This window comes from Ranitomeya variabilis, chromosome 3 (genome assembly GCF_051348905.1).
Source record: "Ranitomeya variabilis isolate aRanVar5 chromosome 3, aRanVar5.hap1, whole genome shotgun sequence".
Classification (NCBI taxonomy): Eukaryota; Metazoa; Chordata; class Amphibia; order Anura; family Dendrobatidae; genus Ranitomeya; species Ranitomeya variabilis.
In genome coordinates, this window is record NC_135234.1 from 124,598,065 (window position 1) to 124,611,012 (window position 12,948).

At 40.1% G+C, this 12,948-nt stretch overlaps 1 protein-coding gene across 2 annotated transcripts in view; it reads left to right on the forward strand.

Moving 5' to 3' along the window:
- Positions 1-12,948, forward strand: part of SH3KBP1 (SH3 domain containing kinase binding protein 1) — a 530,500-nt gene that overhangs the window by 431,378 nt on the left and 86,174 nt on the right. For both annotated transcript variants that reach the window (XM_077294639.1, XM_077294640.1), the window contains 2 exons: positions 2,480-2,558; positions 6,581-6,675. In XM_077294639.1, the coding sequence (XP_077150754.1) occupies positions 2,480-2,558; positions 6,581-6,675 (174 nt within the window). The remainder of the gene's footprint in view (positions 1-2,479; positions 2,559-6,580; positions 6,676-12,948) is intronic.

Sequence of the window (12,948 nt, forward strand, 5' to 3'; positions counted from 1 at the left end):
AACATTTTGTTTTTAGTAAAACAAACTGCAACTGGGAGACAACCGGAGCGGTTACCTACATACGCAGACTAGAAGGCGGTATGGTGGTGGCCTGGCAGAAATATTACTTTACCTGGCAGGAGTTTCCCTTATGATCATCCACAAAGTTCTGATTCAGAAAGCTGTTTCTTGTACAATAAACTGAAAACAGAAGAAGCCTAAAGCCCAAATCACTAAACTAACAGCTTCATGCTGCCACATTATCATGACAGACAAGAATATTACATGAACTGTGCATTCATGGTCCATTCCTCACCAAAGCTTAAAATTCAGGCCAAAAAGTGAGAGCACAGTATTTATTTCTGCATATCTTGGGTTAAAGAAAATCTTTCATAATGGAGAACTTGATCTTGGTTGAAATCGGGAACAATGCGCACATACGGTGATAACGTTTCAAAAAAGAGAAAAGTGAGACTGCAATCATGCTCACCTATTTAGGTTGTGACAGGCACAACTCCCCAAAGGCATAAAAAAAAATCTGCAGCTCCATGTGCAGATGGAGTGATGTTATTCAGCAACAGGATTGGAGTGTATAGGAACCATGGATATGGTTGATGCGTTTCGGAGCTGTAACAGCTCTTTTCTCAAGACAAAACCACATCACTTGAGAAAGGAGCTCCAAAACTAATCGACCAATAAACAACATTTCTATTTGTGTCTTTCAATCCTCTGTGGAGATTCCTCTGATTCCAGCAGTGCACCACCATATCTATGGATATCCCTATATATGCTCTATAACGGAGAACATGGCATTCCTTCAAATGCCTTGGGAGTGTGCCAAGACTCAAGTTACAGTACGTTCTCGGAGCTAAAAAGTCAGTAATGAGGAAGGATCTAAAATAGTGTAAAAAATGTGATGTCTTTTCTTCAAAAGTCCAGTCAATCTCTTCAATGTCTATTCTGTGTGATAAACATTACATCTCATAGGTCTGTTGTACATAATGATCTTCTATTCTCCGTCTTCAGATTACCATGATTACATCAGCACGTTCCTGAGGTCTCTGTTCTCTTCCCTGTCCCACATTAGTAAATTGTTCCAATGTATACACCCGACATACATCCTGGACATATGACTTACATGCATGACATATACCTCACCCATTGATTCCCATCGAATAAGAATGTATTTAGAACATTTTTTTGCAGATAGTGTATTGAAATTCGGACTTGACTACAGTTTGGAATTCAGATTTTAGACATTAAGACTAAGTTCCTATGATGAGTTGTTGGTGTATTTTAATATTGCAGATTTTCATCAGCAGTTCTATATCAATTAGCTAAGGTTAGGTTACTTGCGTTTTTGAGTAGGTTTTTTTAACAGATACTTTTATCGCATTTTTATTCTGCAGTTTTTGCTTCCTTTTGATATGTCATGTATTAAATAAAGCTGCTTTGTTTTTAGTGCTTCCTATTAGCTTATAATAAAACTCTACTGATACATTCATGTGAGAATTCCATGTGATTTTTGTGTGTTACTGGAGAAAAATTTCCACATTTCATTCACATAAAAACATATACCGTATTTACTTCAAGAGAAATTTAGTTTTTGCAAATTTAAGAATACGGTAATTTCTCAGGTCTGCATCTGCAGCTTTAAAAAACGCACAATGGGCCTGAGAATGTGAGAAATTCCATCTGCTTTTCTGTAAGTTTAAAAAGCTGTTTTTTTTTGTGCGGCAAAAAAATACACCAAATACTCAACGTGGGAACTTTGCCCAAAAGGAGCATGTCATTGGGCTTTCCCTATAAAAGCCATTGCCACCACATTCGTCAGCCTTTTAATACTTTCCTATATTCACCAGATCCCCTGGGCAACGTTGCACACCTGAATAAGAAGTTTTGAAGTTCTCCAGCACTGAGTGGTCCTATGGGTGTCTCCGGATCGTGCTTAGCATTGCCTCTATGTCTTGTTGCTTTGCTCCTCTTATGAATGACGTGGATGAGGTCCTCTTCATCATCCACACAGCCAGCAAAGCCTTGTGCACGCACTGGTTCTCCGCTGTCTGTGTACATCATCGTAAGTGGATAGGTGATGTTACAGGGCCGAGAGTGGACGCCCGAGCATGGTCCAGAGACGCCCATCGGTCTGCTATGTGCACATTAGAATGCAGCCGGGCAACTTCAATGCTCATGTTTTAAAGATATTTAAAAGGTTGAAGAATTTAGTGGAAACATCTTTTATAGGAAAAACCTGATGACACTGTCCCTTTATGTGAAAAATAGTACTCGGAGGACGGAGGTGGACACTGGCTGAAAGAGGTCCTCAGTTTTTTAGTTGTGTGTTTAGCTTGCATGTTAGGTCCACGTGCTTGAGCAGCTAATATCAAGGTCCAATGAAATAAAAAAGCACAAGCACAATATTAAACACATCTTTTAGTATTTAGGTTGATGGTTGAATGGACTTTAAAAGTTACAAATTCTTGATTTTTTTTCTTTCCAGCAAACAATGGGGAAAAAAATTCCGTCAGCCATAGCATCACAGGAATCTCTGAAGATGGAAGCTGAAAACAAATCAAAGAGTAAGATTTCTTCTGTGCACCGTTACTGCAGTTCTAGTATTTCAATACTTCTATCACCATGCGTTATGATATAGAATGTTATAACTGATCTGATACAGTACTATACATGCCACGCAGTGACCCCTTGTCAGAAAATCTTCATACATTTCCTCTCCAACTTTAGTTTCCAGAAGGGCCATTCCGTCTCCTATAAGGCCATGATGTCTTAATGAGTTTCCCAGAAGTGACATTCATTGCCTTTATAGTGCTGTACAGCCTAAAGGGGATTTAAAAAAATATTTTTTAAATATGTGACAATGTTATGAGAAATGGCATGAGAAACAATAACTAAGCTACACTCACCTATTTTAACCAGTGGACCCCATAGGTCTCTGCTTACTTCCTACAGAGATGATGTGCCGTCCATGAGCACCTGACCACTCAAACATTCACTGGTCTTATGTGCCGCACATTATTAATGAGATCAATGATTGTCTGCAGTGGTATTTTGCAAGTAGCCCATCAATTTTCTTAGAAATAACCAGAGACCGAAAGAGACGACTGGAGCGGCAGCACCAGAGCATGTGAAGGTAGAAAAGCATTTCCTTGAAACTTCTTTTCTTAAATCAGTGGAACTGGAACCCCCATTGATAGGTCTTTCACGTCCTCACCAGGGGTGGCTTATTGGGTTTGCAGCCTCTTCCAGTCTGTTTATGGAGGGGACGTCATTATGCTGACATGCATCTGGAAATGTGTTCATTTCAATATCTACATATGCAAAAAATGCCGTGCCATTTGCACAACTCGTTAAAGGGTTGATTGTGACTTGTAGGATCGCTACTTCCAATAGGTGGCGCTGTAGAGTTTAAGTCCTCTTTTTCTCAGAAGAGGCAATTTGCATATTCTGCCATTTAGTGCCATTCTTGTAATAACTCCCCATAGGTGCGCCAATGTGTAAAACTCGTATTAATATTCTAAGTTATTTAACGTACATTAAGCCATTACGCAGAATATAAAATATGGTTTTCATCAAGTCATGTTATAGTATATGGACCGGCTTAATCTGTGCTATTTTATAGCACAAATGACTGCTCACCGTAAACCAGGAGCCATGTTTCCACTATACCTGAGAATGCTCTAGTCAGACAAACAGGTGGAGCAGTGATAAAACCACCGAGACAGAAAGCCACCGAGACAGTGCAATGTATAACCAAGGCACATGATGTGAGCAATACCCAGTACTCAGATTGTACATGCTTTATTGTACCAGAAACCCTCAAGGCAATGGCTTCTCCAGTCCTCCTAAGGGCACTCATCCACAACAAATAGCTGATTGAAGAATGTGGCATCAGCCCAGACGCACATTCACTGCAGGCGCACAATCTTCACAGCCAAGCACAGACTTGGCATGGAGCGAGCCGGGATTGTAGGGAAATATATAGTGAGTGGTTTGGTGTAAAATAACTATCACTTCCTATACAATCATGTTTCATTAGATTATTCACGCAGCTATTTGTTAATGTCATTCCTTCCATTTTTTGCAAATGTTTTGGTTTTTCAAGTTTCTACATTTTTTTCCCTTGTTTTAAAGTAGCTGATGTCGCAGTATGATCTCCTTCAGAATTCTAAAGCACATTGTCCTATGTACTAAGTATAAGCAAGGGCCAAAGCTGAAAAAATGAAGTACTGCAGCGCCCACTCTACCTTTAGGAAGTGGCTGTTGTATTCTGTAACATTTTTAGCAATGAACTGCTTCACGTTCTCAGAACCGTCCATTATTGGAACTAAAATAATTTCACTAAAAGCTTAACACCCAGACATTAGTGTTGGCATCAACTTCTATTCTAGAAGAGGACGTCACACTTGGCAAGCCACACTGTTATTATACCGTGAGACCGGAAGGAGCTCCACCCGATTCTGCCTATGAATGCCCTTCCCTTTCAAGCTTTTCTGGTCCAGTGTGAAGATTCTGCCTCCTGCTCTACGCTCCTACACCTCAATGTATTTTCGGATGTGTCTTCCAAGTAGTTTATGCCCATTTCATAAAAACCGGCTGGCAGTATTATTTATAACATTTTATGGCATATGGTTTCATCAACACTAGTATATGCCTGCCACATGGTCATGAAATTGGCAAATTTTAACACAGTCATTTGGAATCCATTAAAACATTTTTCGGGGCTGGGAAGGTGCTTTTTCTCATGGTGGAGACTGCCAAATAGTGTAGGGAGACTTATAAACCATGTACTTCTTCTTGGGGGGGAAAAAAGTATACAAATTAGTTTTCCTCCAGATAAGTTGCATTACGTGACAATAACAACTACATACTGTATGGAGCTGTGGTGTTCGAGCAGCTGTGGAACCTGCAAACAGCTGATCAGTGGGGGCGCCAGGTGTCAGACCCCCATTAATCCGATATTTATTACATACCCTAAGTATAGGACGTTATTAATATTAAAGTCTTGAGCAATATCCCTTATGTGTAAAGAGCCTCCCATACATTAAACTAATGTTGGCCAAACCCCCTGATATCAATGGGTTCAATCAACAGTTTAATGTTCATGGAGCCCTCGACTCTTACTTGACACTTGATGTATACCCAGAGCAGTGACTGAACCAGTGCCGCCCCTGTGACCGAAACAGGAATGCTGTGGGGGAGAATAAAGTTCATTTTCTCCCGCAGCATTAGGCTAACTGCAGGCATCGGCCAGTATAATAACTCTATTAACCTGCAGATATGGGGTCAATCTGAACCTGCAGATATGGGGTTAATGTGAACCTGCAGATATGGGGTTAATCTGCAGGTTAATAGTATTTTTTTCCGTTGACAGGTTCCCTGTAATGCTGTACCAGACATATCTATCTCCCCTATCTCTCAGTTTCGTGCTGTGAGTCCTATTACTACCCTGACTGTGAATTTATTTCACCTGTTCATAAAACTACTTTAAAGCAGATCTGTCCACCAGATTTCACAATACAAACTGTGGACATTAATTAGATCTTTCATCCCTGTTGTGGCTGGTGTATTTATTATGAAAAGCAATGTCAAAATGGTTGCATAATCTTTTATGAAAGTTTAACCACATCTCCACCCACATGTTGCTGAGATCCCACACTCCTCAGTACAAGCTGCAGCTGTCAGTCAGGGTGGGTGAGTGGAGATTGAAGACACTTGGACTCATGAGTTATATTGTTGGTGAGTGTGTGAGTGGAGATTGAAGACACTTGGACTCATGAGTTATATTGTTGGTGAGTGGGTGAGTGGAGATTGAATACACTTGAACTCATGAGTTATATTGCTTTACAGCTGGACTCATAAAATTCTAGTCATAATATCAGGATTATGCATCCCTTCTGTCGTTGATTTTCAAAGTAAATACACCAGCCTCATTAGGCCTAAGACATGTATTTAATAATTTGTGCAGATTGTATTGTGAATTCTGGTCATAGATCTTTTTGATGCACATACACCTTGAATAGTTGTTGACTTGTTCGGCTGTCTGCTAACTCTTCCGAATCCCCCATACGCATGAACATTCAGCTCAAGGTGTTCAATTTTGTGTGTGGCGGCGAAGGGGGAGCGGCTTTTCTGCAGGCAGAACAAAAAGGTCACGCTATTAAATTATATCTGCCCAGTCCTTATATCTCCTACATCATCTTTCAGAGGAAAGTTGGGAGGTCTTGATGCACATTAGATAGTTGGCTGATCATGGGTGGTTCAGCCATGTTTTTACCTTACGTATATGGGGGCCTTTACAGATATATAACTGTGATATTGTCTTTGTCCCATTATTTAGCTTTTTTATGGACTAGTACATCAGTTTTCCATATAAAAACTTCAGAAACTCTCATCATCATGCGTGCTATGATAGCGAGCTCTATTTTATGCCTAGCAGCAGTTTTGTAATATTGGATTGCATATATTCATGCATACAGAGTTATTAATTCTTGGCCTCTGCCAGCTTCTCTGATAGCAGCCCATCCATTTGCATACTGATTACTGATGCTAAATAAATCAAATCTTGTTTCTTTTTGTTTCGTAGCCAAGGATTACTGTAAAGTCCTCTTCCCATATGAAGCGCTCAATGAAGACGAATTGACAATCAGAGAAGGTGATATTGTGCTCGTCGTAAACAAGGTAATTTCCCGATGTTAATGTTCACGTCAGATATTTATTCTGGCACTTTCAGATTGGAAATCTCAATCCCATGGTCTCCATTAACAAGTATTGCGCTTATTTGATTGCCATCTGGAGCAAATTACAAATATAGCAAGAAATATCTTAATGTCAATGGAGTGTTCAGCTGGGCTGCGACCATCAAAAATTCAGGTCAGCAGAGCAATTTTAGGTTCAGGATAGTTCTTAGCCCTTATACCCATGGCAGAGACACATGTAATCCCTGTGAGTCCGTGTAATTCCGCCAAATGACGATATCATATTGTGTTGTATCAGGAAGGTAATGCATTGCCTCGCTGTAAAGTCCTACCATTGTCATCAGTATGACACGTGGGAACTGTAGTGACCATGAAAGTCTATGAGCGATGTATTATGGCTTCATGAAATATATGTATTGTGCACAAGCCTTTATGTAGAAGCAGTAAATATGCAGGAACACATTGCCATTCACATTGCATAAAATCTACCTTCTTTAGCGCTATAGCAGTCTGACAGCCACTGTAGGTAATTGTAAGATTTGCCCCTTCACGTTTAGTTTTACACATGGCTTCCACTTGTGAAAAATTAACTTTCATTGATCCAGCAGATCAGCAGTATCACATAAAATGACACCCAGAATCCAAATCAATGTTTGTTGGTCATCAGCTGCTAGGCAGGCTTCACGGTATATAATCTCCAGCAGGTTTTGCATGCTTTTAGCCATACAGTTTGATGTATGAGTAGCGATTTTGTCTATTTTAATACATTATATGTAAAGGCTTAAAAGAACAGAAATACCGAATCAAACAGTCCAATGATAACCTGCCTGCTAGAGATGAGCGGGAGTATGTCCTTGTTATTCATTGTGGAAAAGTGGGCAATTCTTGGCAAAGGCTCAGCGATCTATCTGTGTCTTCTGCTAATCATCTAGTCCAGAAACATATCACCACTGTTCTAGTATTTTACCCACCTTTTTATAGTCTGTCATTAGAACAGGTACCATTATTTCCTAGTAAATAGCACGCTGCATACTGGAATGGACACAGCTAGTGGTTCACTGACCCCGAAGAATAATTGGTGGCCACTCAGCAGTACCCTCTTAGTCCGAAATGGTTATATCGACTGGGAAGCTGAATACCACAGTTCCTAACATTAGAGGGAAGGCTCCTGGAAGAGACCATAGAGGAGAAGAGCCAAAACTTATGGCCATCGATTTATGTGGGCCAAGAACTTAACAGTTTATGGGGCAGGAGAGAGAGAAGCTATATTACATCATGTACACGTGATCCCAAGAACAAGGGTTTATTGTTATAAGCAAGAGGACCAGATGGACCCTGATGCAAATCCTGGAACAGGCCTACCACCTATGAACATTTATTATATTGGCCCCTCAGCCTCCAGGACTTTGCCGGAAATCTGCACCCTGATTGTACAGCTCTGGGGAAAGCCTCTGTTGTAATAACTACGGTAAATCACTGAGGATGCCTAACAGGATAAGAGTGCCTTACCAACAGTGAAAATGTCAGTGGATGTTTATTTTGGATCCCAACAACACAGATTTATAGATACAGTATGAATATTACAATTCTGCGCCCGAGATGTAGATTTTCCCATAAACTGATTGTTTGTGGATAGCTCTAGAATAGCTAGAGTAGCGCCAGTACCACCGCAGCACTGTGGTCAAGAAGAGATCCAAAGGTTGTCAACAGGACACAGTCAGGAATGCAACAGGCAAAAGGATAAAATGGGAAAATTGTAAAGAAAAGAGCCAAGGGTCTGAACTACGAGTAGAACAAGTATCTGGGAGACAAAATAAATTAATGTCCAATAAAGACCCATTGCATCACTCATGCAAACAGAAGCAGAGGAACCATAATGATGCCCTCATGTGTCAATTTTTAGAACGGATAAGTATGATGTGCTTTTTCTTTCTAAAAGCAGATACAGATCAGAACCCAGACTGACCCTAAAATAGCTAACGAAGTCCCTTTGCATCAGTTATGCAACACATTAGTCTTGGACGTTAATTCTGAATTAGGAATGTCCAAAGTGTGAACAGAGTATTACTATTTCTTATAAACTAGGGAACATTATATCCTTACAGTGACCTAGAGAAATGTCTATAACCTGGGCTTTCCCGTATTATGTCTTCTATGTTTATTTTTGCTTGTTTTCGGGTATTTTTATTCTCCCTGCAGTGGAGCTTAGTTATTTCCTTGAGAATTTTCATTTTTATTCTCCTTGTATCCACACTTTTAAGGAATAAAGTAAAGTATTCATAGTGCATAAAAACCAATTACTTTATACCCTGCTAAATGCTTCTGCTATTATATGTATGCCCCGAAACTGAAAGGATCATTAAGTGTGTGTGCTGCAGCAGGCTTTTAGCTGCCTCTAATCAGGTTTTATGGCCTACTAACTTTCACACCATTTGCAGCTTACACCTTAATGTGTTGCCAATGTCACAGTGAAAAGGCCTTGTCTGGTTTAGACATCCCCCACTAGTTTCCCAAAACATCACTGATGACAAATGGGGCAGTCTCACATCAGAGGGAATGCTGGAGCACAAGAGTCATTTGAGTTGACAGCAGCATTTGCAGCATTTAACCCTTTCAAGTTTATATGGCACAATAATCAGTACAATGTACAGTTGTGTGAAAAAGTGCTTGCCCCCTTCTGATTTCCTATTCTTTTGCATGTTTGTCACTTAAATGTTTCAGATCACCAAACAAATTTAAATATTAGACACAGATAACACAAGTAATCACAAAATACCTTTTTTTAAATGAATGTTTTTATTATTGAGGGAAAAAGAAATCCAAACCTACAGGACCCTGTGTGAAAAAGTGATTGTCCCTTAACCTAATAACTGGTTGGACCACCCTTAGCAGCAACAACTGAAATCAAGCGTTTGCGATAACTGGCAATGAGTCTTTTACAACGCTCTGGAGGAATTTTGGCCCACTGATCTCTGCAGAATCATAGTAGTTCAGCCACATTGGAGGGTTTCCGAGCATAATCCTTTTTAAGGATCTCAATTGGATTAAGATCAGGACTTTGACTAGTCCCCTCCAGAGTCTTAATTTTGTTTTTCTTAAGCCATTCAGAGGTGGACTTGCTGGTGTGTTTTGGATCATTGTCCTGCTGCATAACCCAAGAACACTTCAGCTCGATGTCACAAACAAATGGCCGAACATTCTCCTTCAGGATTTTTTGGTTGCCAGCAGAGTTCATGGTTACATTTACCACAGCAAATCTTCCAGCTCCTGAAGCAGCAAAACAGCCCCAGGCCAACACACTGCCACCACCATATTTTACTGTGGGTATGATGTTCCTTTTCTGAAATGCTGTATTACTACTATGCCAGATGTAATGGCACATACACCTTCCAAATAATTCAACTTTTGTCTCGTCAGTTCACAGAATATTCACCCAAAAGTCTTGGGGGTCATCAAGATTTTTTCTGGCAAAACTGGGACGAGCCAATATGTTTTTATTGCTCAGCAGTGGTTTCTGTCGTGAACTCTGCTATGCAAGCCATTTTTGCCCAGTCTTTTTCTTATGGTGGAGTCATCAACACTAGCCTTAACTGAGGCAAGTGAGGCCTGCAGTTCTTTGTATGTTGTTGAGGAGTCGCTTGTGACCTCTTGGATGAGATGTTGCTGCGCTCTTGGGGTAATTTTGGTTGGCCTGCCACTCCTGGGAAGGTTCACCACTGCTCCATGTTATCACCATTTGTGTATTATGACTCACGCTGTAGTTCGCTAGAGTCCCAAAGTTTTAGAAATTACTTTATAACCTTTCCTAGACTGACAGATCTCAATTACTTTTTTTTTCTGTATTTCATTTGTTCCAGAATTTCTTTGGATCACAGTATGGTGTTTAGCTTTTGAGGACCTTGGTCTACTTCCTTTTGTAACGCGGGTCCTATTTAAGTTATTTTCTGATTGAGAACAGGTGTGGCAGTAATCAGGTTTGGGTGTGGCTAGGGAATTTGAACTCAGCTTCCCAAAGATGTGATGAACCACAGTTAATTTATGTTTTAACCCCTTTACCCCCAAGGGTGGTTTGCACGTTAATGACCGGGCCAATTTTTACAATTCTGACCACTGTCCCTTTATGAGGTTATAACTTTGGAACGCTTCAACGGATCCCGGTGATTCTGACATTGTTTTCTCGTGACATATTGTACTTCATGATAGTGATAAAATTTCTTTGATATTACCTGCGTTTATTTGTGAAAAAAACGGAAATTTGGCGAAAATTTTGAAAATTTTGCAATTTTCCAAACTTGAATTTTTATGCAATTAAATCACAGAGATATGTCACACAAAATACTTAATAAGTAACATTTCCCACATGTCTACTTTACATCAGCACAATTTTGGAATCAAAATTTTATTTTGTTAGGGAGTTATAAGGGTTAAAAGTTGACCAGCAATTTCTCATTTTTACAACACCATTTTTTTTTAGGGACCACATCTCATTTGAAGTCATTTTGAGGGGTCTATATGATAGAAAATAACCAAGTGTGACACCATTCTAAAAACTGCACCCCTCAAGGTGCTCAAAACCACATTCAAGAAGTTTATTAACCCTTCAGGTGTTTCACAGGAATTTTTGGAATGTTTAAATAAAAATTAACATTTAACTTTTTTTCACAAAAAATTTACTTCAGCTCCAATTTGTTTTATTTTACCAAGAGTAACAGGAGGAAATGGACAACAAAAGTTGTTGTACAATTTGTCCTGAGTACGCCGATACCCCATATGTGGGGGTAAACCACTGTTTGGGTGCATGGTAGAGCTCGGAAGCGAAGGAGCGCCATTTGACTTTTCAATGCAAAATTGACTGGAATTGAGATGGGACGCCATGTTGCGTTGGAGAGCCCCTGATGTGCCTAAACATTGAAACCCCCCACAAGTGACACCATTTTGGAAAGTAGACCCCCTAAGGAACTTATCCAGATGTGTGGTGAGCACTTTGACCCATTAAATGATTCACAGAAGTTTATAATGCAGAGCCGTAAAAAGAAAAAATCATATTTTTTCACAAAAATGATTTTTTCGCCCCCAATTTTTTATTTTCCCAAGGGTAAGAGAAGAAATTGGACCCCAAAAGTTGTTGTACAATTTGTCCTGAGTATGCTGATACCCCATATGTGGGGGTAAACCACTGTTTGGGCGCATGGGAGAGCTCGGAAGGGAAGGAGCGCCGTTTGTCTTTTCAATGCAAAATTTACAGGAATTGAGATGGGACGCCATGTTGCGTTTGGAGAGCCACTGATGTGCCTAAACATTGAAACCCCCCACAAGTGACACCATTTTGGAAAGTAGACCCCCTAAGGAACTCATCTAAATGTGTTGTGAGAGCTTTGAACCCCCAAGTGTTTCACTACAGTTCATAACGCAGAGCCATGAAAATAAAAATTATTTTTTTTCCACAAAAAATATTTTTTAGCCCTCAGTTTTGTATTTTTCCAAGGTTAACAGGAGAAATTGGACCCCAAAAGTTGTTGTCCAATGTGTCCTGAATACTCTGATACCCCATATGTTGGGGTAAACCCCTGTTTGGGTGCACGGGAGAGCTCGGAAGGGAAGGAGCACTGTTTTACTTTTTCAACGCAGAATTGGCTGGAATTGAGATCGGACGCCATGTCGCGTTTGGAGAGCCCCTGATGTGCCTAAACAGTGAAACCCCCCAATTATAACGGAAACCCTAATCCAAACACATCCCTGACCCTAATCCCAACGGTAACCCTAACCACACCCCTAACCTTGACACACCCCTAACCCTAATCCCAACCCTATTCCCAACCGTAAATGTAATCCAAACTCTAACCCTAACTTTAGCCCCAACCCTAACTTTAGCCCCAACCCTAACTGTAGCCTTAACCCTAGCCCCAACCCTAACCTTTGCCCTAACCCTAGCCCTAACCCTAATGGGAAAATGGAAATAAATAGTTTTTTTAAATTTTTCGCTAACTAAGGGGGTGATGAAAGGGTGTTTGATTTACTTTTACAGCGGGTTTTTTAGTAGATTTTTATGATTGGCAGCCGTCACACACTGAAAGACGCTTTTTATTTCAAAAAATATTTTTTGCGTTACCACATTTTGAGAGCTATAATTTTTCCATATTTTGGTCCACAGAGTCATGTGAGGTCTTGTTTTTTGCGGGACGAGTTGATGTTTTTATTGGTACCATTTTCGGGCACATGACATTTTTTGATCGCTTTTTATTCCGATTTTTGTGAG